Below are 23,210 nucleotides of genomic sequence, written 5' to 3'. Positions count from 1 at the left end.
ACATCCAGTGGGACATATGAACATTCTTTATGTGACGTGTGTCTAACTTGCCGTCTTCTTTGCAAGAGGCTGTACATTTTGTTCACAGATGCATGTCAGCTTTTAATGTACCGTACCTTGCTGTTAAAACCTTGACACAGCCGTGCTCTTGTACACATGAACTGTTAACATGCACATGCTTGTCTGATGGTGAGTACAAGTTTTGCCTTGCTTTTGAATACTGTTGAATTTGAATTTTGTATCTTTTTTTCTTTCGCAGTCATTTTAATGATGCATCAAATTATGATTTTCCTTAGGCTTTTGAAAGCTGTGATGATGTTCATGAGCTTGGAGATGGACTACCTGAGACCCAGACTAGAACCTCTTGCCTGGCTCAGTCCCAGCAGCGGGTCCCTCTGGGCTCGTATGATGCTCTCAACCAAGATGTTATGGATAATCCAACAATGATCCAGCTCAAGGAAGCAAGCAAGTGCATATCAAGTCCACATTTGTCTTCTGTGCCTTTCTCACTTCTGGCAGCAGCTAGGGAAGCGGCCACCTCTGAACATTTGACCATTAAATTGATAGACATCCACCAGGTCAGTGATGAATTGAAAATGTCCTATACGGGGGATGAACTGACCTTGGAGAGAGCATTTCAGCTTGGCCTGATCCCCGGTTCTGTCTACGTAAAGGTTCTTGAAAGCCAGGAGACCAAGAGGCACTCGATTAACTCCAGTAGTCAGGGGAGTGCATTTAGCAGCCTTGTGAACCTTCAGGGTGGAGAAAAGCTAATGGTGGATGAAGCTGTCCAGTGTGATTTGTTGAGCTGTAGCAGTAAACTCATAGTGCTTGGAAAACAGAGGGAGTTCATTGGTCTTTTGTTGCCTCACTCTGGGGAAAGCCTACACGAATCCACCTCAGTGCAGCATGAAGTCATCACCCAGCAATTTGCAAGCAAACTGTTCAGTAACCGCCAGAAGATAGCAGCGTTTTATCTGCCTGACAACTCGGAGGTAGTTGATTTCATGTCAGCTATTCAGAAGGGTTTGATTGACAGTCATACCGTAGAGATATTGAAAACGATAGAATTCCCTGATGTGTTTCCTGATGTGGATCAGCTTAATTCGAAATTCTCCTCTTGGCTTGTGTGTAGAGAACTTAAAATAGCTGGCTGTAATCATACCACGGACAGTCCAGGGGTAATGGATATAAGCAGCCTGTCACCCACTGAAGAGAGACAACTATTCATCTCCTATCTCATGATCAATAGTTACGTAGATCCAAAGACAGGACAAAGGCTGTTGATACTTGATAATCACGTGTCTAAAATGATGCAGCTTTTCATTGAAGGTACAGACACTTTGGAAAACAGAGAGCAAAATGCTGCTTCAGTCATTTCAGATGGTAATATTTCAAAACAGCTGGAGTTTGAAGTTGATTTAGAAAGTGATGAAGACGATCTTGTTACGTTGCACATAAAAGAGGAAACAGATGAATTATTGAAAAATAAGCAGTCACTCCCTTCTCATGACTTGGTTCCCTTGGAAAATGGGTCGTCATCTGATGAAAAACTCAATATCAGAGTGTTGAACCTCGATTACACCGAGTCTTTAGTAGATGTCAGCTCAGCTTGGAGCATCATACAGCCTGATTCTACAGCCGACTATTTGGTTCGAAATAGCACAAGTAGCACAATCTCTACTGGATATGAAAATTGGGTCATTGCTGGAGATGGCATCAATTTTGACCATTCCGTTGAGGATGATTCTATGTTTAAGATGATCGATTCCACTGAGACATCGACAATGGTTGTTGGCTCAGTTTGGGACACCACACAGCCTGATTCAAGCATCACAAACTCTGCTGATCTTGAACAGCATGTGGTTACTGGAGACAACTGTCAGGAATCGTCTATATCGAAAATGATAGATTCTATTGAGGAATATTCGGTAGGTGTTGATTCTGTCGATAACAACACACATTATAATACAGAGAATGGGTCGTCCTCTGATGAAAAACCTGATTCCAATATCAGGGTGTTGAACCTTGATTATACTGAAAATAGTTTGGTAAATGTTGACTCAGCTTGCAGTATCATAAATCCAGATTCTATCATGAACTCTTTGTTTCAAAATAGCGCAAACTCTACAGATGAACAATATGTAATTGCTGGAAAAGGCTTTCATACTGAAGAGGCCATTGTGGAATCCACAATGACTGTTGACTCTTTTACAAACATTACACAGCCTGATTCAACAATGAAAACTTTGTCTGAAAATAGCACAAGTAGCACAAACTCTACTAATCTTGAACAACGTGTAATTGCTGGAAAGGGCTTCAATTCGATTAATGATTCCATCGAAGAATCCTCTATGATTGTTGACTCTGTAATGAAGCCCGATTGGACAATGAAACTGTTTTCTCAAGATAGCACAAGCAGCACAAACACAGCAGACTTAAAGAAATATGAAATAATTATGCTGGATATCGATGCTGGCATTGAAGGATTACACACTGTTCTATCAAACTCAGAATGCTCCACTATAAGTGTAGCCAGAGACACAAACATTGATTTACTCCCCAGTGACTCCAAAATTCCGACACTGGCGGTGAAATATTGCCACCAATCACCAACACACTTAAGTCCTGATTCATTGTCCACTGACACAAGGGAGCCCGATGACAGGAGCACGGCAGCTTTCGTGTCTGAGGAGGGGTGGGAGGGGGAGGATGAGCGAGGCTACGCCATTCATCTCCTAAAAGAGCAGGTGGAGGAAGGAGGCATTTTGGACGTCACGTCAGGGAAACGCTATGACCTGGAGGCGGCTCTCGAAAAATGCCTCGTTGACGGAAATACTGTGCTAGAGGTGCTTGCATTACAACAGAATAGAAACAGAGACGTTCTAGGGGAAGAGTGCACAATGTCTATCCTGAGACAAAGCGTATCAAATGGATCTATATCCCCTTATGTTGCCCTGCACGTTATGGAGGCGCAGAACCTGCTAGGCGGTGTGTATGACTCAGCGTCTGGTTGTAACATTAGCGTCAGTGAGGCTTTGCAGTCTGGATTAGTTAGTGATGAATTGGCTGATAGGATAATTCACTCCGAGCGTATTTGCGGAGACGTCATTTACCCCGAGGGCAAGAACACTCCTTGCATCTCTGATGACCATAGCCTGGGAATCATTAAGATAAACAAGGCGGAGAGTGTACTACAGTGGCAGTCTGACAGGGTTGCTGTAGTAGTGCTTGATCTCGCTGATGTCCACAGTGATGAGAGAATGATGGAGCATGAGAGTGGAATTGAAGTTCTAGGTTTTAGGCCTGGAGGAAATGTAGAAGAAATGTGTCATTCTCTCCATGCGGCGCTCCCCTCATGCATTAGTCATAGCCTTTCCCAAGCTCAAATTACCTCACCTATCTCAGTGAATAAGGTTTCTCAAGAATGTACTACCTGTCAAAATGACAGAACACCCTTGCTAAGGGAAGATAGTGACACACAGGTGTTAACCAATAGTCAGCTGTCAGATGTCATCCGTGGATCTAGAAATGTCGTCCATGTGACTGAAGGAGCCAATCGGATAGAGAGCCAGACTGAGTGCCCCGTCCCTGAGGGCCAGTCTGACCGCAACTTACCACTAGATGAGGTTTTATTCAGAGCTGGATATCACAGCCTGCCAGGGAATCAAACCGCTAGCCCTGTTCACAGTGACTCAGGCGTGTCCTCGTCATATAGCGATGTTATGTCTGAAGAAAGTAGAGTAGAGAATGTGCTAAATGCTGCTGTGTCCTCTTTAGTCAATGAGCCAGCTCAGAGAATAGATTACTCATCACCAAGGGATTTGTTTGAAAATGGCATCATCTCAGCATCTGAACCCGCTAGTGACGTTGTGGAAAGGATCACAGAATCTAGCAGGGAAATTACATTACCTCATCGAACAGCATTTCAACCAGAAGGGGATTTCAGTTATGAAACTGAACCCACATCCCCTCAAAATGTTGAGCGATCAAATCTTCAGCAGTTGAATCAGTGCTCTCAAATACCTACTATCTCCAGTGCAGCCAAAATGCAAACAGGCACAATCAACCGTGGCAGCTATGATATCAAAGATGCAGAACATTTAAATCCCAATCCCATTGGTGTTAATGGGCTAATAGTGAATAAAAACAGTCTGTCAGATTCAAAAGGTAATGCTGCACATGAGGTTGATTCAAGCCATGCGGTTGCCAGTAAGCTTTCCCCAGAGGTGCAAGTTAAACGTGTGGACATTTTCTCAGTTGGCAGTGGTCACGACCAGACTCCTGTCTTCACTGACATACGAACAATAGAGGCAGGTACTAATAGCAACCGTGATGCAGTTGTTGTTAGTAGAGACTCACCCTCAACAGGAGACATGAACTCGGGGTATCCAGCAAACATAGTGGAAACAGACAGAGGAAATGGATTAGATATGCGTGCTTTACTTGAGGAACCACAGGAAGTGACTCCTGTCCGATCAGATTTTCCCATTACATCCGACTCTTCATCTCCATCAATGAGTTATACTGCTGCGAGGTCTGGCCTAGAACAGCAGCAGAACATTTGCAAAGAGGAGGCTAATGTTAATGAAATGCAGTCCATGGAAACTCAACATGTCAAAGTGGTTGTAACTATGGTTCCCAACATTCCACCGTCCTCAGAGAGAGATGATCTTGACAAGAGAGGCACGGCCCATGGACCCGTGGATATCAGTAGCCCAGTTCCTCTCCCTACCCTTGTTTCAGACCAACAAGAAACCGGAAACCAAAATCGTGCGAACAAGGAATTGAATATCCCCGAAGACCCACAGCAGTGTGACATTGGAAGCATTCAGTCCCAGCTGCTGCAGGTTCTTCGGAGCGTTTCATCAAGTCAAGACCCCTCAGTGCTCCAGGGCGTGATGGAGACCCTGAGCAGCGTCCTTGGGCAGCGTGGTCTTGGAGACAGACACCGTACCCTGGAGAGCATCAAGGAAGAGAGCTCAGAGGAGGAGACAACGGAGGGGGCAACGGAAGATGAATCTGACGACAAAATCGTCCAGGAGCTGTCAGCTCAGACAAGTTCAATCAGTCAGGAGCTGTCTGCCCAGACCAGTTCAGATGTCTGCCATGCCGGAGACGATCTGAATGAGATGGTATTGTATTTGTATTTGTATTCTCATTTTCATTTTCAACACTGCCTAAATAGCATCCATCCCACTTTTGTAATCATTTCTGTTTCCTACAGCCATACCCCATGCAGGAGTATTTAGAGTGTGTTGGGAGACTACAGGATCATGTGGATGTTTTAGATGATGTCAGAAGTGACCTTTTAACCCAGCGTCCCTTGAGCAACAACATGGACTGGTTACAGAAACAGATGGAGGAATCCCAGGTTAGAGAAATTATGGAACTCTACAGAAATGTACTGTATAAGTGTACAGTATATTACCACCTAGATACCATTTACATAAATTATGTATACCCTGTGTGCACTAGTGTTTTATGTATCTCCTGAACTCTATTTTCCAGGCAATGGAGTCTCATCTGTCTCGACTCGCTGGTGTTTTAACAACAGATTTAGAGAAAGCCGAACAGCTCTTAAACGCCGTTAACGAGTATGTTCCCAGGCAAATACACAAGGATTTGGCCTCAGCGTTTCTGGAATTGAGGCCAGCTTTTACTCACATTGGCCAAATGTCTAGAGAAAGGACACAGGCTTTGATGCAAGCGTTTGAAGCAGGACAGGTCAGCGTTTATTATCCATTGACGTAGTTGTGGCCTTGTCGGCGTGTCTGCGCAGAATGTTCAACTCTTTTCTGTGGGATTCTATAGGTACAGCTGGCGTCTGCTTACCAGACATTCGTGAATGACCTTGATGCACTGGCTGCTTACATCCACAACAACTCTGAGACACATGAGCTGGACCTGATGAGCACATATGATTTAGACACACTGAAGCATGTCCTTCAGCAGAACAAGGTATCTTGTCTTAGTCCACTTGCAAATCGTCACTGTCGGGTAGAAACCTTGTCTGTCCGAAACTGTTAATTTTCACCAAATGAAAAAAGAAATAGAACCTGTGTTCGAATAGATCCAATGTAGATATTATTTAGTCACAAGTTATTGTTAATACTTTTCATTGGTTAAATATTATAAAACCAATAGACAGAATTAACTACTTTCACTAAAAATAGTGAAAATAGCCAATCGCTTTGTGACATGTGAGCTTGCAGCTCTGCTTTTTTCACTATTTTACTATTTTCACTATTACATTTGCCCCTACGAAGTAGAGCATTCATTTTTAAATACATAACATAACATTAAAAGTTTAATTATAGAGATACAAGGTCTCCTCCCGACAGCCACTAAATCCAAACCTATAAAACTGCATTCAGAACATTGACAACCTTCCGCGACACTGAAGTGATGTCTGCTTGATGGTCTGGCTGACTCTGTTGTTCCAGGACATGGAGAGCCGTCTGAAGGCGGCGCGACCCCAGCTAGAGGACATAGCGTTTGAAATCCAGAACTTTATATCCGAGCACACCCAGTTCTTGAGCCCAGTTCAGAGCAGACACCTCCTCAAGTCACTGAGCGCCATCCAGCTGGCATTCAGACAGCAGTCAGAGAGGCTGGCTGCCGAGCGAGACAACCTGGAACGACTGCTGGAGAGCAGGGAGAGAGAGAGCCAGCAGCAGGTCTGCATGTGGATGATGGTCTGAAAAGACCCTGAGCGTCTTTGATTAAAGAGAGAGACTGAGAGGAAATAAAAAAATTGAAATGTGGAGTGATGATTCTTTGCTCATATTAACCCATTTAGGCCTAGAATTATTGAATGCTTTAACCAGTGAAAAATAGCAGATACAAGCTCACAGCGCGGCACTCGGTGCCGCGCTGCGAGCTTGTAGATCTGCTATTTTTGGAAAAAAGTCGTGAAAATGTTTGCAAATCTTTGAATATATGTATTTTCAAAGCAAACGTTTGTAACTCAAAAAAAATAAATATCATTTTGGGGGTCCTTCACATGAAAAGGTTTGAGCACCACTGACATAGTAGTCTCTCAAGAACAGACTAACTGAGCTCCAGTTAAGTGAAAAGGACCTTTTCTTTGACGATGGCTGGCCAGATTGCTGACATAGAAACATAGGTTTTTTCCAAAAATCTTAGAAGGATTCAAAAGACACTTATAGAATCGGGTCAAAATTCAAATTTTCACGATTTTTCAAAAATAGCAGATCTACAAGCTCGCAGCTGTGAGCTTGTATATCTGCTATTTTTTTTATATTTAAAGCATAAAATATTGCGTCATAATGTGTTCAGGCCTAAATGGGTAATGCATGGTAGATTGTAGAAGCCATTATGTTGCATGGCAGATTTTTAATTGGATGATTCCAGTAAATGTTTTGATAATGTCATTTACAGTATGTCTTTGACTTGCATTATTCGAGTCAATTTGTATTCCATTAATTTATCTCAACCTCAGATTTTAGAAAGACATTTTAACATCCGGTCATGGATTTAAACAGAAATTGGATTGTATAGGAAACTTTGCATGTGTTTTACCCATTTGAGCAATCATATTTTCGAAGTTAAAATGGTGTCTGTAAATGTTTATGAAATAGAATTGCTTGCTTATGTCCTTGATCACAGCTACAGACTAACCTACAGTATGTACTGGTTGTGTTCTACAGGCCTCAAGACATCAATCAGCAATTAACAGACGGACAAAATGCACCTGCAGTGTTGGAATGCCTCCCCCCACAACATAGACACTAACACATGTCAAATGAACCTGTTGTTAGGACCCTACCATGAGCCCTGTGTGGTGAATGGCTAGCATGTTTACAGCATACTAAATCCACTGTGTTAAGTGTTTGAAGGCAAATCCATTTCAGAGCAGAATTCATGTTACTCCCATGATCATGAGAAAATACCACCTCCATTTCGTTATTGGTTGTTGGTTATTGTTCATGTCCATTCATGCTATAGATATACAGTACTCATTTGCACAATCATGATGAATTAACCCTCTGGTTTAGCTGTCCAACCATATGAATAACACGGCACAGCATATGTGAATTCTGTTCTACGATGGGCGTATGTTTTGTTTCATATGTATGCTTGTGAATGTTATCGTTAATGTCTCGTTTTTAAGAGTTTTAGCATGTGATTAATTGCTATTTTCTTTGCACAGTGTGTGGTGGAGAAACACAAAGAGTTATCGGACAAGCTGGGAGAGCTCTGTGATAATCTGACCCTGACAGAGAACCATCTCATTGGGCATCAGCAGCAGGCTGACAATGCAGATACTGTTAGAGACCTGCAGCAATATCAGCAAGAGCAGCAGGTAATGTAGCCTGTACACTAAGATTTGCTTTGAGTTTGATACTCGGTGTACAAGTGCAGTCCAGTGCAAGTTTCCAAGTCATTTATTCCATGACTGTAACATTAATCCCTTGAACCTCCCTATTCTGTGGCAAACGGTGGCGAAAATAGATGATCTACAAGCTCACAACACGTCGTGCTGTGACACGTTGTGAGCTTGTAGATTGGCTAGTTTCGCAGAAGATATGTATAGCGTATAGCGAAAACAGTAGTCACTACTCTTGTAGAGAGACCTGGGGGACTCCGGTCAATTAAACATACGTTTTAAGTGTTTAATAATCAGACTTCATGTCTGTCCGTTCTCAAGGCCCTACAGAAAGACGTGCTGACAAATGCCAGTGCTTTGAACGAGGTCATCACCAGCACTGCCTCGTTTCTGGAGGAGAACCGGAGCAAACTGATGCCAGAACAGACTGCTGTCATAGAGAGCAAGCTGGAGGAGGCAAAGACCAAAGCCAAGCTCATCAACCAACGAGCCGAGGAGTCCAGAAAAGACCTGGAGAAGGTTGTTACCACAGCCATCAAACAGGAAAGTGAGAAGGTTAGTGGGCTACATTAATACTCTCAACATGAGTGAATAATTTTATTTTTTTGTTTGTTTCATTAGTTACAACAGTAACATAAATCAACAAACAAAAAAACGTCCAAATACCGTAGGCCTACAATAAAACAGCCAAAATATCAATATAAATGGCACATTTCAACAATGGTGTACATGTAGCATTTATCTAGCTATTAATAGCAGGAATAGTAATGTAAATAAAGTTAAATACAATAGCATCTGTGCAAGACATTAATCTGTGGTTTGGAACTGTTGCTTTCTATTTAGGCCGCAGCTGTGGAACAGCTTGAAGAAAGTAAGAACAAAATCGAAGGTCTCCTAGGCTGGATATCCAACATTGGGAATCAACAAGAAAAAGACCTTGAGAGAAGCAGCCAAATGAGCAAACACAATGGGAACCTTCCTTTGGAAACGTCGGCCAAGGGGCTGATAAGGGAGGACGACAATACCAATGGAAACACTCTCCAAACCGTTGAAAATGACTCTGCAAGGGAGACGAGTGGGAACAACACCTCATCTCTGGACCTTGACAAGCAGCATGACATGGTCAAGGTACTGTACAGTTGACAAAATGCAGTATAAACATTTCTCACAGGGCTGTCTAATAGCCTGCGTTTACGGTATACTACATGTCTATTGCTGTTTTTCCGTGCTGCATACAGTACTACAAACAAAACATCTGCAGCGGTTTTCCTGTATCAAAACCAAATATGTATCGAACAAAGAAAGCCACCGGATATAGCAATTCATTAATTTGACTTGCTTATAATTTCTCAATTTCCTTTGCATCATGAGTCCTACTGTACTATCTTTGGTCTACTAAATATCCTTTTCACAAAATAAAGACAAAAAGCCTTTCGGCAGGCCTTGATGGCGTCGTAATGCCAGATTTATCACATGTTGAAAATAGGTTACAATGCTGAAAATAGTGAGCCACGAGTTCACAGCGGCGGTTGTTCCCAGGGGCGTCACACGGGGTAGGAAAGTGGGACTGAGTTACCAGGGCCCAAGGTGGAGGGGCCCTAGTAACTTTAGCTATTGAAAAATAGCAGATATACAAGCTTGCAGCGCGGCACGAGCTTGTAGATCTGCTATTTTTGAAAAGTCGTGAAAATGTGCGCAAATCTTTGAATATATGTATTTTTAAGTGAACATTTGTAACTCAAATTTGCTTCTGGGGGGTCCCTGGAACTAAATATTTTGAGATGGGGGGTCCTTCACTGACATGGAAACATAGGTTTCTTGGCACACATTTTCACGATTTTTCAAAAATAGCAGATCTACAAGCTCGCAGCGCGGCACTCGGTGCCGCGCTGTGAGCTTGTATATCTGCTATTTTTCAATAGTTAACATTCATGGGGGGCCCGCAGTGAATCCTTGTACCCAGTGCCCAGAACTTGGTGTGACGCCCCTGCTTGTTCCCGCAGGCTCGTCACCAGGAGATCCTGTCCCAGCAGCAGGACCTCATCATGGCCACCCAGTCGGCCCAGGCCCTGCTGGACAGACAGGCCCAGGTGCTGTCCCCAGAGGACCAGGACAAGCTGCAGAGGGACATCCAGGAGCTCCGGGGCCGCTACGAGGCCTCTCTGACCCAGGCCGAGCAGCAGATGAAGCAGGTGCGGACGGTGGTGTCAAGTAGGGGTGGGCGATATGGTGATAATAATTATCGTGGAGACGATACAATGTCTCCACGATATGCCTTTTCAGAGGTATTGTATATATTGTGATACAATTAAGGGAGCCTTGTAAGAAATCCTGTTTAATCGTTAATACAGAGATTCATTGCAGAATTCAATTTAAACCTGCATTTTGGTCTAAATCGGTAGTTCTCAAACTTTAAAATGTCAAGGTCTCCACTTACCGGTAACTCTGACAATGTACAAATGAAACCAAATGGACCCTTACGGGTCCATTTGGTTTCATTTGTATACTGTCAGAGTTACATACTTGTAAAGTTCAATTTAGACCTCCCAAAAGGAACCCAGAGATTCTAGTTTTTGTCAAGGAACTTGAAAAATAACCATAAAAACCAACGTGAAAAAGAATTGTGATAATATCGTATATAGTGATACAGCTTGGGAAAATATCGTGATATTGTATTTGTATTGTATTGTCTAAGTGACTATAATTTTCAGTCCTTTTACTTCTACTCCACTACATCTCAGAGGCAACCGTTATACTTTTACGGTTAGGGTCCACTACAATTATTCGAAACCTTTAGTTACTAGTTAACCTTTAGTTACCACTTCAGCCCTATTTCGGCCATTTGAAAATAGACGATCTACAAGCTCACAATGCGTCACGAATCTCGCGATGCAACACATTGTGAGCTTGTAGATCTGCTATTTATTTTATACATTTGAAAACGTGTTAAATGGGACATTCTGCATAATGAGTACTGTCTACTTTTGGTACTTTCAAGTACATTTGATTCCAACACTTTTGTACTTTTACTCAAGTACATTTCGAATTCCGGACTTGTAACACTTGTAACAAGAGTATATTTTCTACATTGCAGTATTGACACTTTTACTTCAGTAAACAACGTGAGTCCTTTTTTCTCCACCACTGAGCAGGTGCAGTGCGTCCAGGAGGAGCTGAAGAAGTTCCGGGGCGACTGCGAGGAGTTTGAGGCGTGGCTGGACCAGGCCGAGGCCGAGGTGAAGGAGACGGCGGCGCCAGCCGCCTGCCTCAACATCCTCAGCGAGAAGCTGGAGCGCCAGAGGGCTTTCTCGGAGGACGTGATCGCTCACAAAGGGGACCTTCGCTTCATCACCATATCGGGGCAGAAGGTACTTTGTCCTCAGGTGAAAGGAACGGGTTAAAAATAGAATCACGAGGGGATCAGCAAATGGCGACCACAAGGCAGCGATGCGCAGCACCACTTTTGGTCAGTCATCGTATTCAGTAAAAGGGATACACTCTTGTGGAATGCCCTACCAACTGAAATAAAAAAACTGACCTCAAAATATTTTATGAAAAAGGTTAAATGTTGGTTAAAATCAAACCAACACACTGAACATAGATAGGTACATTTCAGAATGTTAATGTCACTGTTTCTGACTGTAATTTGGGAAATTGGGAATGTTATTGATTTTGGACTTTTTTTTTTGATTAGAGCTTCATGCATGTACTTTTTGTAGACTTTTTAGGTATATATTTGTATAGAAAAGCCTAACCAGGGACTGGGGTCGCAAATTAGCCTTGGCTTTAAACCCTATACACAATGCAACGGTTTCATGTTTTTATAACTTGATACATTGTTTTTTTTTTATTGTCCCTGTCAAATAAACATAAAAATAAAGGTTCTGGATGTGGCCAAAGCCTGCGGAGGGGCCACAGACCCTGGTCAGCTGCAGGTTGACACTTCTGGGGCCTGCGCCGCTGTCAAAGATCAACTGGACTCTGCAGCTGGACGCTACAAGTCTCTGCATTCTCAGGTATGGAGTCAAGTGTACATTACTTTTGCCACACGGAGGCAGTATTTATCCTTAAATGGTAACAGAGAACTTTTGAAATCTGTTTTAATTGAGATGAACTATATTTGCAAGTAATGTGGAAAATGTCCATTTCAGAGACCTCCACAGTCTGAAAAAACAAGATGTATTTATTTATTTATATTTGTGCTTTAGATATACAGTTGAACCTGTTTGTTGAATTATGAGCCTTTGGGGTTACGTGTCATTCTGAGCCATGTGTGGTGGTGATGTGTCATTCAAATTCATGTGTTTCAGTGCAACCAGCTTGGAAGCAACCTCAAAGATGTGGTTGACAAGTACAAGAAATACGACGAGTCATCTGCTGGTCTCCTGAAGTGGCTCAACAGCTCCGAGGAGGAGGCGAGGAGGCAGCAGTCAGAGGCCATCGCTGCCGACCCACAAACACTACAGAAACAGCTGGAGGAAACCAAGGCATGTACACAGGGGCGTCACAAGGGGTAGGAAAGTGGGACTGAGTTACTGGGGCCCAAGGTGGAGTGGCCCTAGTAACTTTATCTATTGAAAAATAGCAGATATACAAGCTCACAGCGCGGCACCGAGTGCCGCGCTGCGAGCTTGTAGATCTGCTATTTTTGAAAAATCGTGAAAATGTGTGCAAATCTTTGAATATATGTATTTTTTAAGCGAACATTTCTAACTCAAATTTTGCTTCTGGGGGGTCCTTGGAACTAAATATTTTGAGATGGGGGTCCGTGGCCAAATACATACCATTTTGGGGGTCCTGCACATGAAAAGGTTTGAGCTCCACTGACATCGAAACATAGGTTTTTCAAAAAAACCTTAGAAGATTTTCATGATTTTTCAAAAATAGCAGATCTACAAGCTCGCAGCGCGGCACTCGGTGCCGCGCTGTGAGCTTGTATATCTGCTATTTTTCAATAGTTAAAGCACAGGGGCCTCACAGTGAATCCTTGCACCCAGGGCCCAGAATTTGGTGCCACACCCCTGCATGTAGAGTAACACCACAGAACCAGAGATATAGAATTCATCTGAACCTTTTGGTTAGCTAAAAGTGTTGGTCAGCTTAGCTCAGCTATACGTTTAAGAGATTACTTTGCCTCTGTTACTCTGGGTCAAATGTTAAATGAGCAACATTTTTCATATATACAATGCATATTCTTTTCACTATTAAATGTTACAGGGTGTGAGAGTTATTCACACTCATTTGGGTTTTACAGTCATTACAAAACAGACCTGCCTTACCATATACAGTGTTTCCACTCACTCTAAAATAAACTATTTATAGCTCTTTGCTCAAACTCCAGGCAACACATGAACGTGAGCTTAGCTCTGGTTACTTGTCACTTACTGGCATGGAGGGCTTGTTAAAAAAGCCTGTTTTGCCAGAATGAAAATGTCTGCCTGATTTTGATTTCAGCTGGCATGTGATTGCAAGTTTGGAGACGGGGTGAAAGAGTTTAAAAACTAATTCATGCTTAGTTGCATGATGGCGTCACTCCCCCAAAATAACTGCCTAACAACGCAATGCAGTTCCCCAACAGTTCTCGTGTAGAAGCAGTGACTTACAACAGTAGATATGTGCAGATAAGAGACGCCAGAGAGGATGACTCTGGTTACAAATCATCCCAGAGAGATGCCAAGCTTTCTACAGTATTCAAGAAATTGTTAGTTGAGAGCAGTATCTGCTGAATGAGTATTTATTAATTTAATACTGAGCCTTTTTAATATGTGCCTGTTGCCTTACTGTAATTATCACTTTGTTCAATGTAGAGTTCTCAAATTCTGCCTGAACCCGACCATACCCGAACCCGACATTTAGGGTAGGGAAGGGCCTAAAATGTATGCTAATTAGTTGGGCGGTAGAGCCTCAGGCTCAATGAAAAAAGAAAATATATATTTTTTATTATTTTATTACTATTACCTGACCATACCTGACTAGACCCAACGTTTTCGGGCCGGGTAGGGCCTAAAATGTATGCTAACTAGACGGGTGAGGCCTCGGGCCGGCCCAGTTAGGGCCAGGCCTCAATTTTCAGGCCCGTTGAGAACTCTAGTTCAATGTACCTCCCAGATTACATAAAACCATATACTGTAGACTACATCTATTTGCATAGACATAACCCAAATAAGGATGGCAGGTTCAAAGTTGTCTGTAGGTTTTATCAATCTTTAACCAGTTGGAAAGTATTACAGTACATAATAACTACATTGGATCCATTGTAACAGGGGGAAATCTCGCTTTTGCGAACGCCCATCATTTCGACCGGAGGGTAAGCGTCTCACTCCACGGAGGTTAATGTTAGAGTGAGGGTTAGAGTCGGGTGTCGAAAAGATGATATGTAGTAACAGCGACACGCTCCCTGTAACACACGTTCTTTTTCCTAAAGAGTAATTTCTTTCTTTCTTTTTTTTTCTTTCTTTTTTTTACATAAAAGGTTTCCACAGAGAGCGTCAAAATCATGACTTCTCTCAAGTGAGAAACATTATTAATTCTCTGATCTGTCCTTACTTAACCGATCCTCAGGCCCTGCAAGGTCAGACCACTGGGCATCAGTCTGCGGTGGACACGCTACGCAAGACGGCTGAATCTTTGATTGGATGTGAAGGAGAGCTGCTGAGCAATCAGGATGAGATCCAGGAAACAGTGGGTGAGTGAGAGGTCGGAGTACAGTGCAGGGAGGTGTCGTTGACTAGGCACGTGCACACTATAGACATCAAACAGGGCTTGAGCCCCTGCCCTTTTACTTGTCTGTAAAAGGTGCCCTCTCCAGAACATGAATGCAGTTTTTACTATGGTGAAAGAAAGGCAAATTATGCCCCCTTTTTTCTGTGCCATACCTGAAGGCAGCATTCAAGAGAATTGCCTTGTCCAAACTCTCCTGAACTTGAATGCAGCATCTTAAAGGACAACTTTATTTTTTTACAACAAGGGTTCATATTTTAGATTGTAATTAAAGAATATAAAAGATGAGTGTTAAAATGATTTCATTTACTTCTTTCCATTGTTTTAGAGATTCTTATTTCAGTGGCTGGGTGCATGCATACAAGTGGCTAAATATATAATTTTACACAGAATAAGCCCATTCCCAAGACACAACGCAACCTTTCATGGTTGGATGTGACTTATGGGGGCTAGAAGTGTTACTGTAAATAGCAATACAGAAACGGCTGGCATATTGTGTCTAAAAATACATATTTAGCCACTTGTACGCATGCCCCCATGCGTACCGGTATGCATGCCCCACATTTTAGCACAGTAAACACAATAAAACAATACAACAAAGCAAATGGAAACATTTTAACACTCACTTTTTCTTTTCTCTAATTGTGGGCTCGCCTGTAAACAGGCGAGCACACTTTAGATATTGTCATTGTGGGCTCGCCTATAAGGCGAGCACACTTTAGATATTGTCATTATTGTGGGCTCGCCTATAAGGCGAGCACACTTTAGATATTGTCATTATTTATCTATCAGTCAGTCAGACAGTAGACGGGAACTTCGGTTCCTTTCTACTCCTACATACTTAGTGAGAAAATGAAAATAAAAACATCAATGTGTTCAGTTTACAGTGGCGAAGTGCGCTATTATTTTTTATAGCAATCAGCCAAATGGTGGCGCTGTAGGAAGCCTTCGAAAGTGCGAACTTTGAACAGGTATAGCTCATGCTGTGTTTTAGTTACAGCCATGAAACCTGTATACACGTATGCGTCTCCTCATGCCGAACAACTTTTACCCTCTAACTTTTGACCTCTGACCTTTAGGTCTCCCACAATTCGGAATTATATGAAAAACAGTAAAAATCTATCTCCTCCTGGGATTTTCGCATCAAGTGCACAAAACTTTTTTCACATGAACTTTGGACCAATACGGTCAGATTGATCAACCAGATTTTTTTTAAAGTGAAATATAATTTTTTAATAATTCAATCAATATTGCGGTTTTATGCAAATTATTCTTCGGCCTCTAAATCATACATGCAAAGTTACACGTTCATGGCATTTGGCAAAGATGTGGAGGGTTAGTCAAAGTATCACTGAAACCAATTTTATTCCAATCGGCCAAAGGGGGGCGCTATACGAAGCGTTTGAAAATTCAAACTTCAAACGGGCATAAGTCATGACTCGTTTTGTTTGAAGACATGCAAGTTGTTACACGCGTGCTTTGACTCGAGCGGAAGACATCTGTGTCGTTGTTAAGTAAGCTCCGCCCTTCGATTTTCCGCCATATTGAGCAGTTTGTAAAACGCGTAAACCCGCTTTTATTCTGGAATTTTCGCTCCACGTGCACAAAACTTTTTTTACGTGAACTTTGGACCGATATCTAAAGATCTGTCAGATCGGATTTCTTTAAAATTGAAACATGCTTTTTTAAATAAATTCAATGAATATTGCAGTTTTATGCAAATTATTCTTCTGCCTCTAAATCATACATGCAAAGTAACATGTTCATGGCATTTGGCAAAGATGTAGAGTGTTAGTCCAAATATCACTAAAACCAATCTTACCCCAATTGAACAAAGGGGGGCGCTATATCATTTTGAGCAGTTTGTGAAACGCTTAAACCCGTTAGGATTTTTTTTTTGCAATTTGCATGAAACATTCTACACACAATCTAAGGACCTTTATCTAATATGCCTATGAAGTGCACACACACAAAAAAATTATAATAATGAATATAGCTGCAAGCAGCGATAAAGTGGCCAAAGCCAAAAACACCTCAAATCATGAACACAGCCTGCAATGTGCGTGAAATCTTGCAAGCACATTCCCAATAGGTCAAGGAACAGATACCACCCTTCTTACATTGGCCTGTTATAGCGCCACCAGCGGGTCAACTTTTGCACAACACATTTTTGGAACAAAATGGACCAATCGTTGACGTCAGTAACGTCAAAGAGAGCACTGCCTGCGATCTTGACATTTTGTACTTTTATAGCCATTGTTTTCTGGCTTGAAGCGAGCCCACAATTGTTTCGAAGGAACAATATTTTTCTAGTTTATCTATCAGTCAGTCAGTCAGTCAGACAGTAGACGGGAACTTCGGTTCCTTTCTACTCCTACATACTTATTGAGAAAATGAAAATAAAAACATCAATGTGTTCAGTTTACAGTGGCGAAGTGCGCTATTATTTTTTATAGCAATCGGCCAAATGGTGGCGCTGTAGGAAGCCTTCGAAAGTGCGATCTTTGAACAGGTATAGCTCATGCTGTGTTATACATACAGCCATGAAACCTGTATACACTTATGCGTCTCCTCATGCCGAACAACTTTTACCCTCTAACTTTTGACCTCTGACCTTTAGGTCTCCCACAATTCGGAATAATATGAAAAACAGTAAAAATCTATCTCCTCCTGGGTTTTTTTTGTTACGCGCACGAAACTTTTTTCACATGAACTTTGGACCAATACGGTGAGATTGATCAACCAGATTTTTTTTAAAGTGAAATATAATTTTTTAATAATTCAATCAATATTGCGGTTTTATGCAAATTATTCTTCGGTCTCTAAATCATACATGCAAAGTTACACGTTCATGGCATTTGGCAAAGATGTAGAGGGTTAGTCAAAGTATCACTGAAACCAATTTTATTCCAATCGGCCAAAGGGGGGCGCTATACGAAGCGTTTGAAAATTCAAACTTCAAACGGGCATAAGTCATGACTCGTTTCATTTGAAGACATGCAACTTGTTACACGCGTGCTTTGACTCGAGCGGAAGACATCTGTGTCGTTTTTAAGTAAGCTCCGCCCTTCGATTTTCCGCCACTTTGAGCAGTTTGTAAAACGCGTAAACCCGCTTTTATTCTGGAATTTTCGCGTCACATGCACAAAACATTTTTTTACGTGAACTTTGGACCGATATCTAAAGATCTGTCAGATCGGATTTCTTTAACATTGAAACATGCTTTTTTAAATAATTCAAACAATATTGCATTTTTATGCAAATTATTCTTCTGCCTCTAAAACATACAAGCAAAGTCACATTTTCATGACAAAATAGTGTAGAGGGTTAGTTCAAATATCACTGAAACCAATCTTACCCCAAATGGCCAAAGGGGGGCGCTATATAATTTTGAGCAGTTTGTAAAACGCTTAAACCCGTTTTTATTCTAGGATTTTTTTTGCAATTTGCATGAAACATTCTACACGCAATCTAAGGACCTTTATCTAACATGCCTATGAAGTGCACACAAAAACAATTATAAAATAATAATAATAAATATAGCTGCAAGCAGCGATAAAGTGTCCAAAGCCATAAACACCTCAAATCATGAACACAGCCTGGGATGTGCGTGAAATCTTGCAAGCACATTCCCAATAGGTCAAGGAACAGATACCAACCTTCTCACATTGGCCTGTTATAGCGCCACCAGCGGGTCAACTTTTGCACAACACATTTTTGGAACAAAATGGACCAATCTTTGACGTCAGTAACGTCAAAGAGAGCACTGCCTGCGATCTTGACATTTTGTGCTTTTATAGCCATTGTTTTCTGGCTTGAAGCGAGCCCACAATTGTTTCGAAGGAACAATATTTTTCTAGTTATTTCTATACTAGTCATACTAGTCAGTGCAAGTATCAAAAAACTTCGGTTCCTTTCTACTCCTACATACTTAGTGAGAAAATGAAAATAAAAACATCAATGTGTTCAGCTTACAGTGGTGAAGTGTGCTATTACTTTTTACAGCAATCGGCCAAATGGTGGCGCTGTAGGAAGCCTTCGAAAGTGCGATCTTTGAACAGGTATAGCTCATGCTGTGTTTGAGGTACAGCCATGAAACCTGTATACACTTATGCGTCTCCTCATGCCGAACAACTTTTACCCTCTAACTTTTGACCTCTGACCTTTAGGTCTCCCACAATTCGGAATTATATGAAAAACAGTAAAAATCTATCTCCTCCTGGGATTTTCGCGTCAAGTGCACAAAACATTTTTCACATGAACTTTGGACCAATACGGTCAGATTGATCAACCAGATTTTTTTTAAAGTGAAACATAATTTTTTAATAATTCCATAAATATTGCGGTTTTATGCAAATAATTCTTCGGCCTCTAAATCATACATGCAAAGTTACACGTTCATGGCATTTGGCAAAGATGTGGAGGGTTAGTCAAAGTATCACTGAAACCAATTTTATTCCAATCGGCCAAAGGGGGGCGCTATACGAAGCGTCTGAAAATTCAAACTTCAAACGGGCATAAGTCATGACTCGTTTCGTTTGAAGACATGCAACTTGTTACACGCGTGCTTTGACTCAAGCGGAGGACATCTGTGTCGTTGTTAAGTAAGCTCCACCCTTCGATTTTCCGCCATATTGAGCAGTTTGTAAAACGCGTAAACCCGCTTTTATTCTGGAATTTTCGCTCCACGTGCACAAAACTTTTTTTACGTGAACTTTGGACCGATATCTAAAGATCTGTCAGATCGGATTTCTTTAACATTGAAACATGCTTTTTTAAATAATTCAAACAATATTGCATTTTTATGCAAATTATTCTTCTGCCTCTAAAACATACATGCAAAGTCACATTTTCATGACAAAATAGTGTAGAGGGTTAGTTCAAATATCACTGAAACCAATCTTACCCCAAATGGCCAAAGGGGGGCGCTATATAATTTTGAGCAGTTTGTAAAACGCTTAAACACGTTTTTATTCTAGGATTTTTTTTGCAATTTGCATGAAACATTCTACACGCAATCTAAGGACCTTTATCTAACATGCCTATGAAGTGCACACAAAAAAACTATAAAATAATAATAATAAATATAGCTGCAAGCAGCGATAAAGTGTCCAAAGTCAAAAACACCTCAAATCATGAACACAGCCTGGGATGTGCGTGAAATCTTGCAAGCACATTCCCAATAGGTCAAGGAACAGATACCAACCTTCTCACATTGGCCTGTTATAGCGCCACCAGCGGGTCAACTTTTGCACAACACATTTTTGGAACAAAATGGACCAATCTTTGACGTCAGTAACGTCAAAGAGAGCACTGCCTGCGATCTTGACATTTTGTGCTTTTATAGCCATTGTTTTCCGGCTTGAAGCGAGCCCACAATTGTTTCGAAGGAACAATATTTTTCTAGTTACAATCTAAAATATGAACCCTTGTTGTAAAAAAACAAAGTTGTCCTTTAAGTTGAAAGAATTGCCCTCTCTGTGTAGAAATACATGCCATATCTCTCCAGTATTCACTTGATTATGCTTAGTTTAGTGTGGTATCAAGTACCAAAAATAGCTGACCTCCAAGCTCACAACGCGTCGCAGCACGATGCGGTGTGAGCTTGGAGGTCGGCCATTTTCTTTTTTTTTGTCATTCAAATATTTTAATTTTTTAAACAGTATATAAACATCAACAAATATATATATGTATACATAAAATACCAACACAAATACACATAAGAAACAAAAAACAAAAGAAAGGTCGGCCATTTTCAATATTTTCACCAAAGTCAATTTTAGAAAGGTCAGCCCCTGCCTCTCTAACATTCTCTGCACGTCCCTGTCATTGACAGTGCACTGCTAAATTCACTGGCAGTTACAGACATCCTTAAAGAGAAACCCTAAAGAGAATTGCTTTGACAAAGGGTTACAGCTGTTCACAGGACACAACTGCTGTTGGATATGTTTATGTTATGTACTATGATGGCTTATATCATGGACCTCTTGGCTGGCTCTCAAAAAAGCTTTCTGTGTACCAGAACGTACTTTTCACTAATCCTTTTCAAATTTATAATCTTAACAAAACAGCCATTACAAAGTAATTCATTTCCCCTGTTTGAAACATTCATCTTTGTGTTTTGCCCAAATAGTGTTTAAGCTACATTTAACTGTTGGTCTTTGAACATAACCCGATTGTTTTCCATGTACCGTACCATAGACGACATAGCGGAACGCTACGACAACCTGTCGAAGTCTGTGAGCGATCGGAACGAGAAGCTGCAGATCACCCTGACCCGATCTCTGAGCGTCCAGGATGGCCTGGATGAAATGATGGGATGGATGGAGGGAGTGGAGAAGAGTGTGAAAGAGAGAGGACAAATCCCCCTGGACTCTGCAGCCATAGGCGACCTCCTCAGCAAAGAAGCAGTATGTATTCTGCTCCAGTTCAAGTCCTGTCTAATAATATGCAATCAGATTACGATTTACCTGTATGTTCTGCAACTTAACCTGAATGCGTAGACTAAATAGTTGATTTTAGCTTTAGGCATATTTTCATACAGTATTATAAACCTCTCTATTCTATATCAAAATGGAAGGTGATGAAAAAATGGAATCATGTGGATCTCTGACTTAATGGGACATGTCTGTGACGTCAGTTGTCTGTGACGTATCAATGATGTATGCCTCAAGGTTTCAGCCTTATCAGAACCTCATTGATATTTGAGTTTTCTTCAAAACACACTTTTTGAGCGGTGCAAACCGCTCCTATAAGTGGCTGTGTGTGTGTCTGTAGCCTTTTCCTCAGCGTTTTGCCATAGTAAAATGTGTGTATGTAGCATCATGTTTGTCTAGTGATGTCATATATCGTACCGGTATGTCTGTAGCCTTTTTCCTCAGCGTTTTGCCATAGCAAAACGTGTGTGTGTAGCATAGCCTGTACATCCTAGACTTAAATCCTAGTCTGAAGATGTTATGCAAGCACGACCACCGCTCACTTCACATTGGGTGTGCTTTTTTCTATTCCTCCTACAGATTTTGTCTAAAACTCACACAAATCGGTACACATTATCTCTGGGGTCATGCGATCAAGATGTATACGTTTGATTTCCCAGATCCCATTGCAAGTGGCTTTGACATAAGTATGCAGGCCCTGGGTATGCAACCTGGTGGAGACCTGTGCTCTGAGGAGCACACTTTTCTAGTTATTGTAGGCTCGCTGAAAGGCGAGACCAGTATGTTATACCAAAACCTTATAGACCATGGTTATTCTCCTAAAAAAAAGACCGACAGTACAAAGGCAGGGCCCATAGCCAATGAGGAGCAGCGTTCTTATGGAGATCCCTATCTGAACCAGCCACACAGATATGGACTAGACATAGTCAATATCTAGGACCTTGGTTTGATGCCTGTGGATCTCCATATATGGGCATAAGGGGGTACCCTAACATTCTCATTTTCGTCCTGGGATTTATGACATATGGAGTTTTATACCCTGAGAAATCTCGTAGCTTGTCTGACTGTCATTACAGGAAGTGATGTCACGTGACTTCCTTTTTATGCCCATATATGAGTCATTCTGTACCACATCACTGTGACTCACTGACATCACGTGACATCACTTCCTGTACTGACAGTCAGACACGCTACGAGATTTCTCAGGGTATAATGTGTGGCCTGATATAAATAACAACCACATCCACATGAAATCTTTTGTAGACATCTTTAGATACTAAAGTACACCAGTAAGACTCCCTAATCGGGAGATAAGCGACCGTAGGTCACTTATCTCCACAAATAGAGCAAAAATTTGTTTTTCCAAAATCTTCCTGAGCATGTTGATGACATGAGTGTAGACATACTGTGTAGTGATTTTCGTGATTTTAGGGCAAAATCTGAATCGGCCTCATGGTGGCGCTAGAGGGCCATGTGAGAAATGAGGGGTGGGGTCTCCGCGCCGCCAAGGCGGACGAATAGGTACCGGCCCCGGCTCTCCCGGTCGCTCCTAGCCCGAGTTACGGCATTTTATGTGAGCTGCAGTGGCAGGGGGTCCTCCACTGGGGGCGCCACCACTTTTGCATCCGTTCTGGAGCACCAGGAGTGGGTGGTCCCCGGGAATGCCCCGTGAGCAGCCCCGTTGGGGTGGTCATTTGGTA

General features: G+C 41.8%; 2 protein-coding genes across 6 annotated transcripts in view; both read left to right on the top strand.

Annotated features, from left to right (window-relative positions):
• The window catches only part of dst (dystonin), a 145,744-nt gene that overhangs the window by 35,086 nt on the left and 87,448 nt on the right, over nt 1-23,210 (top strand). For all 5 annotated transcript variants that reach the window (XM_080740952.1, XM_080740951.1, XM_080740950.1 and 2 more), the window contains exons 32-40: nt 8,177-8,329; nt 8,675-8,908; nt 9,197-9,481; nt 10,357-10,545; nt 11,506-11,721; nt 12,235-12,369; nt 12,664-12,840; nt 14,915-15,038; nt 21,275-21,483. In XM_080740952.1, the coding sequence (XP_080597078.1) occupies nt 8,177-8,329; nt 8,675-8,908; nt 9,197-9,481; nt 10,357-10,545; nt 11,506-11,721; nt 12,235-12,369; nt 12,664-12,840; nt 14,915-15,038; nt 21,275-21,483 (1,722 nt within the window). The remainder of the gene's footprint in view (nt 1-8,176; nt 8,330-8,674; nt 8,909-9,196; nt 9,482-10,356; nt 10,546-11,505; nt 11,722-12,234; nt 12,370-12,663; nt 12,841-14,914; nt 15,039-21,274; nt 21,484-23,210) is intronic.
• Nucleotides 4,635-6,704, top strand: LOC308296700 (dystonin-like; the record flags this gene model as incomplete). The annotated part of the gene is made up of 5 exons (XM_080740028.1): nt 4,635-5,135; nt 5,228-5,374; nt 5,512-5,727; nt 5,815-5,961; nt 6,447-6,704. The coding sequence occupies 5 exons, from the start codon at nt 4,635-4,637 to the stop codon at nt 6,702-6,704; spliced, it is 1,269 nt and encodes a 422-aa protein (XP_080596154.1).

Source organism: Nannobrachium achirus (assembly GCF_963921795.1).
Source record: "Nannobrachium achirus genome assembly, chromosome: 13".
Taxonomy (NCBI): Eukaryota; Metazoa; Chordata; class Actinopteri; order Myctophiformes; family Myctophidae; genus Nannobrachium; species Nannobrachium achirus.
Note: the sequence above shows the minus strand (reverse complement) of the source record. Positions and strands in the feature narration are given on the sequence as shown.